Raw genomic sequence first — 17951 nt, forward strand, 5'->3', positions numbered from 1 at the left:
CTGCCAGCCCTGCCAGCTGGGGCTCTGGGCCCTGACTAGAAAAACTGGCTCCCCGAGGGCACGCACATGTGCGCCGGGGTGGGGGGCAGTGGGCAGTTGGTGAAGGGCAGCCCGCTTTTCAGGAGCTGCTGGTGATTTGAGAATTCCATGGCAGTGGTCTTCTGCCGTCTTCTCAGGTCCCCCACCGGTGTTTGTGAAGCAGGAGGGAGGTTAGTGGGTGCCAGTGACCCTGGGACAGGTGCTCAGCAAGGCCACAGTTTAGACTCTATTTGTCGATCTATTGTGATGGCAGATTCTGACCTGCCCTTGGAGCCCTGCTGGGAAGTGTTTGGGCTTTCTCAGATCCTCTTAGAAACCAGGGGCTCCAGTTCCTCTTGCTGCAGGAGTCGTTAAGCAGACCTCAGTTTAGAGAGCAGGTGTTTTCAGGTGACCCTATATATATAAACAAAACCCAACAGACGCATCGCTGTTTAGTCGTTCATTGTTTACAGTCCTTGGCCTCAGCCCAGGGGCCAGCTAGGTGGGAGTGATCTGCCTATGGCGATGCCATGGGTAAGGGACAGGCCCGGCCTCTTGTTTATCCTGGCTGCAGAGGTCTGCCGGTGGTCATTTTAGGAGCAGACTAAGGGGCCTGCTGGAGAGCCACATCTCCAGGTAGGCAGGCTGGAGTGTGGCGGGGAGGTACAGGACTAGGGGTCAAGTCCTTACCATTCACGGGCTGAGGGACATCAGGCAAGGCACTGCACTATTCTGGATTGGCTTCCTTGGTTGTAAAATGAGTGTTGTAAATAGGTAGTCTTGTAAATACAGGCATCTCCAAGCCCCTGGCTTTGTTGTTATGAGACCAGAGGCAAGCATGGACCATCTATAGAGTGAGATTTAAAGGTAAGAAAGAGGCCTGGGGGTCTTGTTTTAGCTCTGCCATTGGCTTTGTGACCTGAGGAGAGCTCCTCAAACTTGAGGCTGCGGTGACCTTATTTGTCATTTAATAACAACAGCAGCTGAATCTTTTGAATGTTTCCTACGTACCAGACAGGGCTCTACACACTTCATGTCTTAACTCACTCAGCCCTCACCACAGCTTTGTGTGCCGGCCGGATTATCGCCTCCGGGGTATAGACAGAGGCAGTAGCTTGCCCCAGGTCCCTTGGCCTCTAAGTGGAGGTGGCCAGGAAGTTTGACCCCATGGCTCATGCCCTTCACCTTACTGTTCTGTCGCACGCATGAGCCTCCCTTCCCTGGTAAAGACAGAGGGCTGGAGCGCACGGCCCCTTGGGGCTGAGCACGGGGGTGTGGCACCAGGACGACTGGCACGTGTGCCTCCGCGTCACATGGCAGTGCGACTGGCCTGTGTTCCTCAGGGACGACATCTTCTAAACTGTCCCACGCAGGCCGAGGTGTGAAACATAAGGGAGCTGTGTAAATTGGGAACCGTCTCACGGTTCTGTTTGTTCTGTGACCGTGCAAACATCACAGTTTCTTCATTAAGACAGGAATCGTAGGAAAGAAACAGCAAGCGCCACCTCATGGGGAAACCTGCCAGAACCTTGGCCAGTTGTGCCGCAAGCCCGTGTCCCTCTGCTCTCATGGGCCCTTCTGGGAGGCAGACAGTCGTCCTCTGTATGTGGGGGACGGGGTGTGCAGAGCAGCTGGAACCCTTGCTGTTCCCTGTTTTATGTGTTGACAGTCTTCAGGAGGCTGAGGGACTTTGCGGAAGGTGGGATGATGGAGGAATGGGCTCGGGGTGCGTCATTCAACCTAGCACTTGCTGCGACTCCCCTCTAGCTCAGAAAGATGCTTGAAGACTTGGCAGGTGAAGAGGGGACACTTAGACATAGATTCGATTTTCTCTACCTACCTTTCTTCCCCTTCTTTGTTTTTAAATTGACATTCCAAAAGTGATACCTACAGATGGTTAAAAAGAAGCCAAAAACTATTGTAAAAAACTACTTCTCTTTACATCCTGTTAAAAAGCCAGCTCCTTAGAGTTCCTGTCATGGTGCAGCTGAAACGAATCTGACTAGGAACCATGAGGTTGTGGGTTTGATCCCTGGTCTCACCCAGTGGGTTAAGGATCCGGTGTTGCCGTGAGCTGTGGTGTAGGTCACAGACGTGGCTCAGATCCTGCGTGGCTGTGGCTGTGGCCTAGGCCGGCGGCTACAGCTCCGATTGGACCCCTAGTCTGGGAACCTCCATGTGCCGCGGGTGCAGCCCTGAAAAGATAGAAAGACAAAAAAAAATTTTTTAAAAGCCACCTCCTCATAGTTACTAAGATTTGTGTTTCTTGGGGAGTTCCCGTCGTGGCTCAGCGGTTAGCGAACCCGACTGGCATCCATGAGGACACAGGTTCGATCCCTGGCCTTGTTCAGTGGGTTGAGGATCTGGTGTTACCGTGAGCTGTGGTGTAGGTCGCAGATGCGGCTCAGCTCAAATCTGACATTGCTGTGGCTGTGGCCTAGGCTGGCAGCTACAGCTCCAAATTGTACGGGCTTATGTAATTATTCACGTGTCATTAGCAACTGCCCCATCTTGACAGTCCTTGTGGGGCACGGCAGGAAGCTCATCCTCACTGCCTTCCCTTCCCGTCCGCCCCGTGCAGATTACCAGTTGACCAGTGCGGAGCTCTCCTCCTTACCAACCTTCAGTTCGCCTGGGGGGCTGTCTCTAGGCAACGTCACCGCCTGGCAACAGCCGCAACAGCCCCAACAGCCACCACAGCCGCAGCCTCCACAGCCCCAGCCGCAGCCGCAGCCCCAGCCGCCCCAGCAGCCGCAACAGCCACCTCAGCAGCAGCCCCACCTGGTCCCCGTGTCTCTCAGCAGCCTCATGTGAGTCCTTGGGGGCCGCCCCAAGAGTGTGGGGGAAAGAGAGTTGAGGGGCGGGAAGAGGAGGGCCTTCTTGAGAGCTGGGGGTCCCTTTGAGGTTGTCTGTCATCAGTGGACAGCACGGAAGCCACTAAGTGGCAGCCCTGGAGGCCCCTGTCCAGGCCTGGGAGACCTGCCCTGTGTCTTCGCCCCCGCCCCCTGCCCCCATCAGCCCTGGGGTGGGGGTGGGCCGGGGGCCCCTGGACTGCAGAAGGTGACACAGGATGGAAAGACAACTAATGTGACTTCTTTCCTTCTTCCCCCTCACTCGGCCCTCCCCCTCTTCTGGTCCCCCTGTCTGTCCCCTTGTCGCTCCCCTCCCCTACCCCCCTTCGTCTCCTTCTCTGTCCTCTCTCACTGTCTCGTGACCTCCTCTTCACTTTTTCTGTCACTCCCCTGCTCTCCTGTCCCCTGTGCCCCGTGCCCATCACCTTTCTCCAGCCCGGGCAGCCCCCTGCCCCATGTGGGTGCTGCCCTCACGGTCACCACCCACCCCCACATCAGCATCAAGTCAGAACCAGTGTCCCCCAGCCGTGAGCGCAGCCCTGCGCCTCCCCCTCCAGCTGTGTTTCCGGCTACCCGCCCTGAGCCTGGCGACGGTCTCAGCAGCCCGGCGGGGGGCTCCTATGAGACGGGGGACCGGGATGATGGACGGGGGGACTTCGGGCCCACACTGGGCCTGCTGCGCCCAGCCCCAGAGCCTGAGGCTGAGGGCTCAGCTGTGAAGAGGATGCGGCTCGATACCTGGGTACTGTAGCATCACCCCTCCTGTCCGCCGTTGTCTGCTACACCCAGGGACTGCCCCGCTGCCCCCGCCTGTCTCCTCTCCCACCCGAGAGGCTGTGTGGCCAGCTAGCCCTTCCCGCAGCCCTTTCACCCCCACCGCAGGCCCATGTCCCCTCCCGCCAGCGTCAGTCCTTCTGCTCGGTGACTCTCTCCCCTCAGAGCTGGCCCTGCCATCAGAATCCTGGCCCCACTGGGAGAGGGGTGTGGGGGGCACATACCCCAGTAGCCTGGGCCACCGCCTCCAACCCCCTTCTCCATCTCCTCTCTTCACAGACATTAAAGTGACGATTCCCACTCCCCTCCTCTCAGCCTCCCTGATGAAGAGTTGACAATCTCACCGCCCACCCCTCCCTGTCCTGGGCTCCTCCCGCTCGACCCCTACTTCCTTTCTTGTGCTCCGTGTCCTGTTGACGGTTACATTTGTGTATAATTATTATTATATTATTATTATTATTATATTTTTTTTAATTTGGATTCTTGCTTTGGAGAGGGGGATACTCCCACCCCCTCTTTCTGCACCCCCCGCCATTTTCACTGGCCGGGGGGGCCTCTTTTTTGCGGGAAGGGGGGACACTTTGCACGTTGTACACATATGCTGCAGGAGGGGGTGGGGGGCCCGATAGGCCTTGGGAAAGGACAGGTGCCGAGCCCTGCATGCGGAGCCCTCCCACCCCATCCCCCAGATAGAGGGAAATAACCAAAAAAACCTACCAAACAACAAAAACCCCTTACAATAGACTGAAACCCCAAAGTCGGCTTGATGAGTGGGTTTGTGTTTCAGGGGAAAGTGAGGCAGACGTTCTGAAAAGGGTCTCTGCTTCTGGGCCATTCTGTGGCCATGGGCACATGGGGCAGAAATGCCCAAGCCTGGGCCCCAAATGCCCCTGCACATACGCAGCACACTCTCACTGATCCTTGTGTGAGCTCCGCCTCCGAGGTGTGGGGGTGCCGGCTGGCCAAGGTTTGGGGCTGGGAAGGCTGCCTGGGAATCCGAGGCTGGTGGGGAGGGATCTGAGGCGGGGGCCCCTATGAAGCACATTTGGAAAGACAGAGAGCCATGAGGAGAGGGCTGAGGAGGGGCAGAAGGGCTGGGCAAGGGGCGAATGGGGCCCCCCTCCCTTCCCCAGCATTTTCTCTAAGATATACAGTGCAATAGCTCCCCAGCCCTCAGCTGACGCCAGCCCTGTGAAGCTGGCCACAGAGTGCAGGAAGGACTGGGGAGGTGGTGGGGGACGTGAGATGGCTCAGCAGGAGACGGCCCCGGCACCCTGGGGTGCCTGAGGCCTGGAACCCTTGCATCCAGGGACAAGTGTGAGTGAGGGGACTTGCTCTTCCTTGCACGTACACATCCCCAGAGGGGTGGACTGGGTTGGTGTGTGAGGGCGGGCAGGAGAGGGGATGGAGGAGGAGGCCCGCAGGAGGCCTGCCTCCCTTTCCTCCAAGGCCCCTCTCCCCAGCCCTCCTCCCAGCTCCTTCCGCTCCTGACCCCACCTCCCTGCTCTTGGCGCCCTCATTGTCTCGCTACCTCCTGTCCCACCACCCCCAGGCCGCATCCCGCCTTCCCTCTTGGCTACTGTAATTGTAAATAGCAACCTTTGGAAAACGTTAGCCGTGTAACAGTCCAAGAAACTGTTTTTTTTGTTGTTGTTGTTGTATTGATATGAAATGAGATTCTATTTTTGTCAAAGTATATTGTAATAATAATGATTCAAACGGCCCGTACTGTACAGACGAGATTCTTCTGCTGTTGTTCTTGCTCCCCTCCTTGCCCCAAGTCTGCCCCCTCTGCTGCCTCCCCATGGGGGCAGCCTAGGCCTGGAGTCCCGAGACCTCAGGCTGCATCACAGATCAAACCGGAGGGGGCAGGCCCCCAGCCTGAGATCCACTACCACCCCCTGCCCTATGGGGCCTGGCCTGGGTGACAGGGGCAGGCTGACTGGGGCCTGCCCTGCTCCCTCACGGAAGCCCAGCTCCTCTGCCCAAGGGGTGCAGGCAGGGCTCCCCTGGGGTTTCATGCCGGTGGGAAAATAGAGTTAGACAAGGCCTGGTTTTGTGGTAGGTGACTCTGCCCACCTCTGTGATCCAGCCGCTTGCAGTATTCCGACACTTGATGCAGGGAAGGAAACCAGAGGGGTGCGTGTGACTGCACAGGTGCCCAAGTGTGTTTACAAGGGCATCTGGTATTTATGCGTCTGACTGTACCTTTCTATTTATGTGTGTGTGTGGTTGCATGCGTGTACCTTTGTGTCTCTGAGCCCACCTGGGCACGTATGTGAATCTCTGCGTGAACTAAGCTCTGCGGGCTTTGTGTGTGAGTGTGTGTGTGTGTGTGTGCGTGCGTGCGTGCGTGCGCCTGGGTGTGTGTTTACAGAAGGACAGGTGGCTCTTGCAGCTACACATCCCTGGCTTCTAACTCTATGACCTTCCTTCCTGGGCCCCACTTCTTTTTCCTTGCTCGTCACCTGTTCTCAACCTCCACTCTAATTTGTTTATACCGCAGTTTTGGGGGTCAGGCGGTTGGGCCTCTTTGCTTCTCTCAGTAGCCCTGTTTCTGCCACAGCTCCATGCACAGTTGTCCAGCCAGTCCCCCACATGTTTATACACAACTCCCTTTCCTGGAGAACCTTCTTCCCCCGACCCCAGTCCTGCTTCTTCAGGGTGACACCCAAGTTCCTCTTTCTCCCAAAGCTTTTTCCTCCCCTGGGCAGTGACCCTTCCTTACAGCTTACCCGTCACCTGCTGATTGGGCACACAGCATGCCCAGTCTTCCCAAAGCTTCCTAGAGGGATTGTCAAGAATGGATGAGACTTGAAAGAAGGGCCTTGAAAGCAGCCAGGGTGTAGTGGTGTGCATTCATGCATGCATCCCAGAGCCTTGCCCAGTGCCTGGCACACAGCTGGCCTCAGTAAATGCTGAGCAGGTGAAAGGTGAATGACAGGTGCTCAATAAACGTTGAACGACTGGCCTTCCCTTCTCAGGCTGTTCCTGCCGTCAGTCCGCCCACCTTTCTAGGCTGGGCTTGGCCATCATTAAACATGGGGTGGGGGTGAGGGCCCCTGCAGTTCACGGTGCAATATTCACCAGTTTTGCCCTCTGCCTTGTGATGGCAAACCTGGCTTTTGATTACCATGTGTGGGTGTGTGTGTGTGTCCTTTTCTCTCTATCCCTGGGGCAGGGGATGGTCTGTGAATGAATACGTGACATTTCTGCAATTCAGTATCCCAAGGTTGCTCTTGGGGCTAGGGGCTCCTGGCCGGCCAGATGAATGGGTCCCTGGGAACCCAGACCTCAAGTGGGGACTTCAGTTCTTCTTCCTCTCACAAGCCAAATTTGCCTCCACCCACTCCTTCCTCTGAAGAACTGGGCATTTGCCAAAGTAATCACTGGAGTCATCCGAATGCCCCTCTCCTCCCCAGGTTTCCCACAGCTTCAGGGACAGTGGGCAAGAGGACCCCCCCCACACACACACATACCACATCCCAGCGGAACACACCATTTCCCCTCCCCTCAGCAGTGCACTCAGTACAGCGAGACTGACCCCTGACCCTTCCCCAGCACCCCCCACCTTGGACAGGAAGGAAGTAATGCACCTTCTCTTGCTGATTATTTATTTGTTTGGAGAAACAGAAATGATGTAAAAGTGTATTTAGAAATATCTCTATATATTTTTAACTGACTCTTTGGAATCCCCTGGGGTGGGGTGGGGGGTGGATTTAGGCTTTCATGAAGGGGAGGAGACAAGGAGCCTGGGAACGCCTCATCTCCCCTCTTGCCACCTCTCTCCACCCCCTAAGGAGTGGGTCGGAGGAATGGGATTTGTAAGGGGGGAGGGGGGTTGGAATGTTCTATGGAGAATCTGGATTCTCTCTGTCTTCCCCATTCAAGTCCCAGAGGGAGGGGAAGGGGAAGGAGGGGGGGTGGACAGGCCATGGAGGTGCCCCACCCCCAAACCCGACAATCACCCACACTCCTGGGGCTCCTCCTGGGTCCTGGGCAGGGCGAGTCCAAGTGTGTGGCTGTTGATTTGTTTTCAATATTTCTTTTCGTGCTGTATGGTGATGCTTTCTTAGTATTCTACACAATAAGGAAAGACAAAGTCCTCGAGATTCTTATGAGTTTTGTTTGAAAACTCTTTCACTATATTTGTTGTAAAGAGGTTTACTATTAAAAGAAAAAAGAATACACGTTTCTGATATTTTGGCCTGGGTTCTGGTTTCTTTGGTGCGGTCGACGGAGGGGGGGCAGGAAGGTCTGTGTGCTGTGTGAGAGGCCGGAGCTTCCCTTAGCAGGAGAGAACTGCAGTTAGCCTGCCGAGCTGGCACTTCAAGGTGTCTGACATGGGGTTTTCAGATGAGATTTTCTCCCAGGTGCCAAGTCAGAAAAGAGGCAGGAGTTGCCCTGTGGTGCAGTGGGTTTGGGATCCGGCTTTGTCACGACTGTGGCACGGGTTCTGGCCCTGGGACTTCCCCATACTGTGGGTACAGCCCTCCCCCGCCCCCCAAAAAAAGAAGAAGCCAGAGGAGGGATCCTGGAAGGAGAAAAACAGAACACTCAAGGCCAGGTCAGGAGCAGAACCGTGTGTGTGTGTGTGTGGTGGAGGAGCGAGTGGTAGAGGACCTTCAACTACTGAACATTTTTCCACAGCAGGAGCTTACCAGGCACTGTCTTAGGCACAGATGGATTCTGCCTTCACAGCTCCCACAGAGCTCCCTCCAGCAGGGGCATCTGCCCTACCCCTCCCTTTTGAAGGGCTCTAAACAGTGCCAAGGAGTTCCCATCGTGGCTCAGTGGAAACGAATCTGATGAGCATCCTTGAGGACACAGGTTCTATCCCTGGCCTTGCTCAGTGGGTTAAGGATCCGGCATTGCCGTGAGCTGTGGTGTAGGTCGCAGACGCGGCTCGGATCTTGCATTGCTGTGGCTCTGGCGTAGGCTGGCAGCTGCAGCTCTCATTCGACCCCTAGCCTGGGAACCTCCATGTGTCGTGGGTGTGGCCCTAAAAAGACCCCCCCAAACATTTTTTTTTAATTTAAAAAAATTAAAAAAGAAAACAAACAGTGCCAGGGAGCCTCCCTCTTCCTCATGTGACTCGAAAGTCTCCCCCATCTGGTGCCTTCAGGGCTGGCAGGGGCTGGTGGCCTTTATGCTTTTATTCCCACAGCCCCATGCCCTGCACAGCTGTGCTGTGGGGCAGATGCAGGGGCTGTGGAGGGTAGTGCAGAGGGAGGGCTTGGCTCACTATCAGGGTGTGGCCACTCCTGTGCTAGGGGCCTCAGAGGCAAAGATGGAGTATAAGGGGCCCCTATCCAATGGCAGAGACAGGCCTACAAGTGCCTAACATCCATGACGTGTGATGGGTTAATGCTTTGGCTGCCACATAAGCAGGCTCCTGCAAGGACACATGAGAAGCCTAGCAGTTGAAGGATCTGGTGGCATTGCTGCTGTGGCTTGGGTCACTGCTGTGGCACAGGTTCAATCCCTGGCCCAGGGACTTTCGCATGGCATAGGCGCCACCAAAAAAAAAGGGGAGTCGGGCATATCACAGGATGTTTTCATTCCTTGGGTTCCTCATCGGCAAACTTCGATGATCTGTACCAGTCCAGCCTCCCTCCCAGGCCTTATGTCTCCCTTAGCTGGAGCAGAGGTGAAAGATGCTGAACAAGAAGGGGTTAAGGAGTTGTCGTCATGGCTCAGTGGTTAACGAATCCTACTAGGAACCATGAGGTTGTGGGTTCAATCCCTGGCCTTGCTCAGTGGGTTAAGGATCCAGCGTTAGCGTGAGCTGTGGTGTAGGCCGGCGGCTACAGCTCCGATTAGACCCCTAGCCTGGGAGCCTCCATGGGCTGCGGGCGAGGCCCCAGAAAAAGACAAAAAGACACACACCCCAAAAAAGAAGGGGTTGAAGAGATGCTGTCCCCAGATGAGGCCCCCCTGCTGGCTGCCTGCGACCAGAATGACCAGAACAGCCTTGACCTATCACACAAATCCTGGGCAAAACCTCTCTGCTTTGAATATCTCATATCTGCTCCTCAGACTGTTTGGCCTCTCCTCTCCTCTATAGGGATTGGCCTCTGATGTTCTGAGTAGGCGTTTACTCCTGCCCATCCTCTTCCTTATTCCTGGACACACAGATGACTGTATTTCCCAGTCCCTGTGTAGTCAAGCAAGGTCATCAGACTAGCTCTGGCCAATGGACTCTACTGGAAGTAGTGTGTGTCACTTCCAAAATAAAACTGGTATATGGTTCTCCAAGTGCTCTTCCTCTATCCTAGGAACTGTGGAAGGACATCAAAACAGCCTGGGTTGCTAAGCTGCCTTAAGGTGTTGTCCAGCACCACTTTGTGTGAGTAGAAAGTATGTTGTTGAGTTCCTGCTACGGCACAGCGGGTTAAGGATCCAGCGTTGTCTCTGAGGCAGTGCAGTTTCCATCCCCTACCTGGTGCAGTGGGTTAAGGATCCAGCATTGCCACAGCTATGGCATAGGTTGCAGCTGCGGCTCGGATTCATTCCCTGGCCCAGGAACTTCCATGTGCCATGGGTGTGGTCAAAAAAGAAGAAGTGTGTTGTTTTAAGCCAAAGGGATTGTATGGAATGTTTTCTTTCTTTTTTTTTTTTTTTGTTTTGTTAGGGCCATGTCTGCGGCATAAGGAGGTTCCCAGGCTAGGGGTCCAATCGGAGCTGCAGCTGCCAGCCTACACCACAGCTTGCAGCAACACTGGATCTTTTAACCCACTGAGCAATGCCAGGGATAGAACTCACATCCTCATGGATACTAATAGGGTTCTTAACCTGCTGAGCCACAACAGGAACTTCAAAGCCACAGAGATTTAGTGTTGTGTCTGCAGTGTAACCTATTATCCTATTCTGACTAATGGAGGATCTGTTCACACTGGGACAACATTGAAGCCCCATCAGCTGCATACCCACTGTGGCGTGGCACCAAGATCTCTGGACTTGGCATAGTCCAGAACTAGTTCAACTCGTAGTTCTGCCGCTTATCAACTGTGTGCCTTGGGTAATCAGTCTGCCCAAGCCACTGTTTCATAACTGGAAGATAGAGCTAATGGCTGCCTGTTTTCTCTAACCCCAGCCTTCGCCTTCTCCAATCCACCATCCCATCTTTGGTACAATGCTGGTTATTCAACACCTCATGCTTCTCCACTGCCCACTAGATAAGCCCAGACTCCTCGGTAGGGCTCTCAGAGCCTTCAAAGAACCAGCACAACCTCTTTTCCAGGCTTTGTCCGTGTGTCTGCACTGCACAACCTTTGGACTTTAGGCCAGCCAAGCAGTGCACTCCATCCCTTGATAGGCTCTTTGCATCTTCACTCGTGAAATGGCAACAGACATTTATTAACCACCTTCCCTGTGTGGAAACTGTTAGGTATTGGAGATACAGAGAGGAACAAGACAGCTCCTGCTTCTCAACTCACAGTTGAGTGGGGACGAGAGACAAGCAAACTAACAGTTACTTCTTACGCACTCATTGGGCTTTGTTAAATGGCATATAGGAAAGAGCATATAGGAAGGATATAAGTGGGCTGTGGAATCAGAGATGAGGCACATGCAAATCCAAGCCAGTACAGATCAGGGGAGGCTTCTTAGAGGAGGTGTTGGAGCTGGATTTTGAAGACCTATACAAATAATGGCAGGGAAGGCATTCCTGATAGCAGGAATAACATGTAAGGTATGGAGAGAGAAGGGTGCATTCAGGAAATTAAATACTCTTAGTTAATTTTTTTTTTTTTTTTTTTTTTTTTTTTTTTTTTTTTTTGCATTTTAGGGCCACACCTGCGACATATGGAGGTTCCCAGGCCAGGGGTCAGTTGGAGCTACAGCTGCCGACCTACACCACAGCCACAGCAGTGCGGGAGCTGAGCCATGTCTGTGACCTGCACCACAGCTCACAGCAACACCAGATCCTTAACCCACTGAGTGAGGCCAGGGATTGAACCCACATCCTCATGGATACTAGTCAGGCTTGTTAACTGCCAAGCCACAAAGGGAACTCCAGGAAATTAAATACTGTAATAAGGGTCAAAGGTAGAGCAGATAAAGCTGAGGAGTAGGTGGAAACCTCATCATGAAGGGCCTTGATTGCCATAATTTGGATTTTATTCTGCAGGAGGTATTTGCATCAAAGGATTTTAAGTAGAGGAAAACCTTGATCAGATTTGCATTTGAGAAACTCCTACCAGTACATGTTCCCTCTGACAGTAATGCTGAGAACCAGTTGGAAGGAATGCAGAATTGAGGCCCAGTAAGGATTCTTTACAGATGAGAGGATGAATTTAGTAAATACTTAAGAGGTAGACTGACAAAACTTGGAAATTGCCTGGGTAATTCCACAGTAGAGGAGGAAGGAAAGAGAGGCAGGTCAGGAGTTCCCGTTGTGGTACAGCGGAAACGAATCCAACTAGTAACCATGAGGTTGCGGGTTTGATCCCTGGCTTCGCTCCGTGGGTTAAGGATCTGGTGTTGCCATGAGCTGTGGTGTAGATCACAAACACGGCTTGAAGCCTGAGTTGCTGCGGTTGTGGTGTAGGCTGGCAGCTGCAGCTCCCATTAGACCCCTAGCCCGGGAATTTCCATATGCCATGGGTGTGGCCCTAAAAAGGGAAAAAAAAGTCAGGTCGATGACTCCCAAACTTGTGCTTGGACTACTGACTGGACGGAGGTGCTGTGGCGCCAGTCAAGGCCACCAGGTCTGTCCGGAGGAGGTGAGTTTCATTTCAGATGAGCTGAGTTGGAGGTGGATGTGGAAGCCCTCATATGGTGTTGTTAGACGGTCATCCTGTCCAGGCCAGTTGGATGAGGTCATCCCATGGGTGGGGAGAAGGTTTCTCTGAAGAGGGTTGGTCACCCTTGAAGAAGTGGTCCTCAGGACATGGAACTCCAGGGACCATGGAAGAAGGCTGGAGGGCGGGGAAAGGAAAGACTCTCATAGAGGGCCCCAAGCTGCATATGAGTGGTGGTATATAGATCAGATGAACCAGAAATATACTTCCTATCTGTGGTCTTCTAACTTCACTAGTCTTGAGCGAACCCTGAGCAAGGGACAGCTCACTGGTGCTTTCTTTGGGGCATCAAAGGGAGGGGAGTATTTTGCTGTCCAGGGATAATTGCAGGGTGAGGTGTGGCGGACCCAGTGCAACCTTAGAGGTCCTTGATTTTCTTTTGATGAGGGAAGAGGACACTTTACTAGATACCTCAAGGATATTCAGGAGGAACTCCCTGGTAAGCAGTTGGATGGGTGAAGCTGGGGCTCAGGACAAGGCCTAGGCCAAGGCCAAAGATAAGAGAAGACTTATGACACATTAGCCTAGAGAGTACCTGAACTTCTCCATGCCTCAGTTACTTCTAAGATGGGTTGCTGTGAGGTTTTAATCACTTAAAGCCATTTCTGATCCATAATAAGTGCTCAATCAGTTTTAGTTTTGTTTTGTTTTTTTCTTTTTTTTTCTTTTTAGGGCCACAGCTGTGGCATCTGGAAGTTCCTGGGCTAGGGGCCGAACTGGAGCTGCAGCTGCTGGCCTATGCCACAGCCACAACACCGACCTGAGCTGCATTTGCAACATCTGCTGCAGCGTGTGGCAACACCGGATCCTTAACCCACTGACCAAGGCCAGAGATCAAATCCAAATCCTCTCGGACACTATGTCAAGTTCTTTTTTTTGTTTTGTTTTGTTTTCTTAGGACCACACCCAAGGCATATGAAGTTCCCAAGCTAGGGGTCGAATCAGAGTTGCAGCTGCCAGCAACAGCCACAGCCATAGCCATAGCAATGCAGGATGCGAGCCAAGTCTGCAACCTACACCACAGCTCACAGCAATGCCAGATCCTTAAACCACTGAGTGAGGCCAGGAGTTGAACCCATATCCTCATGGATACTATTCAGGTTTGTTACCACTGAGCTACAACAGGAACTCCAGTTATTATTTTTATTATTGCTACTTGTCAAAGACATGACTTGGGTAAGAAGAGGTCTGGGGGCAAAAAAAACCATCCTACATCTCTAGTTCTATCTGATAACTTTCCTATCCTTTACACTTTTACTCCTACAACTTTCCCTCCATTAAACTTTTCCTAATTTCCCCCATCCCACACAGCTGGCTATGGTATCCTTCTCTTATGAAATGTCTTAGGAATTCTCCCCTTCTTTATAGCTCCTACCTTATTCTAGTAGGTACTAGTTTCTATTTTCTCTCTACAACTGGACTGAAGCGCCTCTTAAAAATTCACTGCCTCACCCATTTTGTCTGGCTCAGTGCCTGGCACACAGTATGTGTTCAGCCAGACTACAATGAGATAATGCATGTGAAAGTGCACTTTAATAAACTGGAGTGCTACAAACTACAAAGAATTATTTTTTCCCTCAAGGGTGTGGTGACGTTCTGCAGCTTCTCCCCTACTTTCCAGCACCAGATCCGATGGGGCTGAGGAGAGTGGGTTCCAATTTCTTCTAGTTATCACTCCACTGAAGAATTAGCACCCAGTGGGCTCCTAGCCACAGAGGTGGCTCTGAGGAGGTGGGAAGCAAAGAGTGGTATCTGATTGTTCCAGCCAAGGAGGCCAGGCAGTTCCCTGTAGCTCATGTTCTTGTGACTCACTCCTCAGTCCCTTGGGCTGAGTAACTTTTCCAGCCTTGTGATTGTGGAAACTTGTTTCAGGAACAGCAAGCGGATGTGAAAGGGACATAAGGCGACCCCACCCCAGGCTCCACAGTGGCTCCTTACTGAGCCCATACAGACTGTTTCTAATTGAAAATTTAAATTATTCAGTATTCCCTGTTCTATTTCATAGTCAGTAAACCCTAGGCCCAAAAGGAAAAGGTAGATCTCGGGTTCTTCCCACAGTGCTTCACACAGTTCCCAATTAAGTCTAGTTAAGCCCAGGCTTTATTGCATCCAGTTGGATTGATTTGCTTTGTATTCGTTTCCACGTGTTTACAGCTCACTGGCCTCGCTCAGGCAGTTTATTTGGTATCTTGTAAAGTGAGGTCCCCCACCTTCGCAGCGTGGCCGCCAGGAGTCACCTCCCGTTTACGGCGCATCAGCCGCCACGTGCCCAATAAAAGCTGGTGAAGACGTGCGGCCCAAGGGAGAAGGGGTGGGCCCCGCCTCCAGGGAGATCACGCGCCTGCAAAGACCCGCCTTCACTTGACCAAGTCTCCACCCTTAGCTGGGCCTCGGCGCCTTGGGGCCCAATCCCTGCTCTGCCAGCCAGTGCCAGGTGGGGACCATGAAGTGGTTCAGGATTCGGGAAGACTCTCCATCTAAGGCGAAGGAGAAAAAGGGAGGTACGAGGTAATAAAGGCACTTGTTTAACTTGCCCTACTAAGCTGTCAGCTACCCCTGGAAGCAGAGATTACCGTGCCAAAGCGCCTCGGGCAGCGTCTGGTTCAACAAACGACTGGCAGGCAACTACCACGCGGATGCTGCCAGAAACAGCGCTGACAGCGCTGACCCCGCCGCCCTTTACGCTGGCCCCTTCACTCCCTCATTCACCCTCCCGGTATGACAGAGCAAATAAGGCAATCGTTCCGTAGCGGACGAGCCAACACTTCCAAGCTTGAAGCGCGCGCCGACTCGGACTTCTCAACGGGTTGGTGCACACGGTTATGCGTGCGGACAAAGACCCAAATCCACTCCCAGCACCTCCCACTGTAGGGCGGGAGTGATTCTTGAGGCTCACTCTATTGGCTCTTTCGGTGGGACGGACGGGACCTTTATCCAATCGCAGTCTGTACAGAACGCATGCGTACACAGAAGATTTATTCCCCTATATGGAAAAAACCCGAGCGGAGCGAACCAATTTTGGCTGGGTCTCACCCGGGCCTCGGGGAGGGGTTGCGCATGCGTAAATCTAACGGCCTCTCCCAGCCCAATTCCAGAGTGTGGGAGCGCCCTCTGGCCTCCTGGCATATTACCCAGAAGTTCAGCCTCCGTCGACCTTCCAGCTCGACTTGCCGCTGCCTGGAGGCTCTCAAAGAAAGGAAAGTTACCTGGTCCCTGCCCTCAGGGGCGGTAAGGCCATCCCCAAGCATAGACAGGGAGCCACTGGCCTGGTCCTGTTTGCAGAGGCCCCTCTGGAAACTTGCGGGCCAACGGTGACGGTGACGTGAATATTAATTTGCAGTTTATGAGGCGCTTTGTATTCACTACCTCAGGAGTTCCTCGCAAAAAAACAAAAAACCCCCTCCAGTTAGGTTAAAGTAAAGAAGTGGAGGGTCAGGAAGGCGAAGGGACGAGGCCCACTGCCTGTGAGGGTGACACCGGGACTGGAACCCAGGCCACCCATTCAATGCTTTTCAACTATGATAAGCTGTCTCCCTGCTCTCCAAGGATTTTGAGCTGATGCTGGTTAAGATAGAGGGAAAGTGAAAGTACAATTTCAACCCATTTTAAAAATAGTGACCAAAAAAAAGTGACTCTTAGAGGCGTTCAGAGAGGGGAAGTGCTTTTGTGATCTGAAGAAGCTGCGTGAAGATGAAGCTTCAAAGTATCTAGAATTGAGAGATCTCTTGTGGCTCAGCGGGTTAAGGATCGGGTGTCACTGCTCTGGCTCTGGTTACAGCTATGGCCCGGGTTCCATCCCTGGCCTCGGAACTTCCGCATGGTGCGGCCAAAGAAAGAACAAAGTATGTATAATCGGATTGACTAAATCTTAGGAATATAATATTGAATGATAAAAAAATCTCAGAACACTGCATATATTTGAAACTATTTTCATAAATTTCAGAAACCAGCAAAATTAAACAATGTATTATTTACATATATAATGATCAAACATTTTAAAAAGCAGATGAATGATAAAATTGATTAGTAGTTACCTTGGAGAGTGGTTGGTGATGGAATGGAGAAAAGTAGATGCTAGTGGTAATGTTCTAGTTCTTGGGTTAAATGGTAGATTTGTGAGTGTTCATTATATTTTATAACACATATAACGACTATTCTTTTGTATGTATAAAATATAATGTATTATATTATATTTATAATGTAATGTATTGCACGCCTGTGGCAAACGGAGGTTCCCAGGCTAGGTGTTGAATAAGGAGCTGTAGCCGCCGGCCTATGCCACAGCCACAGCAAGCAGGATCTGAGCTGTATCTGCGACCTTTACCACAGCTCATGGCAACACAGGAGCCTTAACCCACTGAGTGAGGCCAGGGATTGAACTTGTGTCCTCTTGGATGCTAGTCGGGTTCGTTAACTGCTGAGCTACGACGGTAACTCCTAAAATATAACTTAAAGATGATAGTGGAATCACCTCCACCATCACCCCCAAATATGCTACACAGTTGGGGGCAGGGATGGGGGGGAGCCTTACCTTTATTACACTTGGTTTCCAGAGCATTTTTACACGTGTTTTATCCGTTGATCCTCACAGTAACCCTCCAAGATAGATTTTATTATCTCTGTGTTAGAGATGAAGAAACTCAACTGAAAGTTACTTGAGGCCAGTGAACAAAGACAGGAAAGTTGGGAATGCAGAACACTGGTGGGCAGCCCTATACAGCTAAGTCTCCAGTGTGCCAAGTGCTATGCCTGAACAGGGAATGTGATCAGTAAACATTAGTTGAGTGACTGAGTGACCGAACTTTCTCATTGCTTGGGTGTCTAGTAGTGAAATGAGCTGCCCTGGAAGTAGTCGAATACCCTGCACAGCAGCTGGCTGACCATTGTCAGAATCAGGAGTACTATAGAAGTGATTCTCTCTCTGGGATATAGATAACCTCTACGATTCTTTTCAACTCTAGTGCTCTATGAGTTTATCAGGGGCTGAAGGCAAAACCAAATTAAGACGATAAAGCTTTCCCCTGGGAAAGTAGAAATGATCACCAAAATAGTGCCTGTATAAAGGAGACATTTTGAAGGCCAAATTAATAGGACCTGTTGGCAGAATAAGTAGTAGTTGTTAACATGTATTGTTGCATGTTGTATGTAGCTACAGGATGTTGACCCATTCCAACTGGAAGAATGATTGTGCTGCTAAGTAAATCAAGGAAATGCCCAGCAGGCAGTTGATAATGCAGGATAGTGCTCAGGAGAAATAAGGGCTGAAGATATACGAGGTGTGAGAGAAAGAGCACTGGAGTTTGAGCTGGAAGACCTGATTTCTAGACTTGGCTTTGCCTTTAATTAACAGAGTCACATTGGAAAAGTCACTTAATCTGTCTGAATATATGTGCTCAGATATTAAAGAGCACAACAAGAACTAAAAAGAATGTGCCCTATCCCTTCTCAAGATCTAGTTAAACTTACTCTTATAGGGAGTTCTATTGTGGTGCAGTGAGTTAAG

The 17951-nt window shown here is 51.9% G+C and overlaps 1 protein-coding gene and 1 long non-coding RNA gene across 7 annotated transcripts in view; one reads left to right on the plus strand and one right to left on the minus strand.

Annotated features, from left to right (window-relative positions):
• Positions 1-7845, plus strand: part of MEF2D (myocyte enhancer factor 2D) — a 35418-nt gene extending 27573 nt beyond the window's left edge. For all 6 annotated transcript variants that reach the window (XM_021089672.1, XM_021089675.1, XM_021089678.1 and 3 more), the window contains 3 exons: positions 2600-2828; positions 3306-3612; positions 3924-7845. In XM_021089672.1, the coding sequence (XP_020945331.1) occupies positions 2600-2828; positions 3306-3612; positions 3924-3935 (548 nt within the window). In that variant the 3' untranslated portion in view covers positions 3936-7845. The remainder of the gene's footprint in view (positions 1-2599; positions 2829-3305; positions 3613-3923) is intronic.
• On the minus strand, positions 13612-16367 carry LOC102167529. The gene is made up of 2 exons (XR_303098.3): positions 15022-16367; positions 13612-14925 (listed from the first exon to the last, which is right to left on the minus strand). It is a non-coding gene; the product is annotated as an uncharacterized LOC102167529 (long non-coding RNA).

Source organism: Sus scrofa, chromosome 4 (assembly GCF_000003025.6).
Source record: "Sus scrofa isolate TJ Tabasco breed Duroc chromosome 4, Sscrofa11.1, whole genome shotgun sequence".
Lineage (NCBI taxonomy): Eukaryota > Metazoa > Chordata > Mammalia > Artiodactyla > Suidae > Sus > Sus scrofa.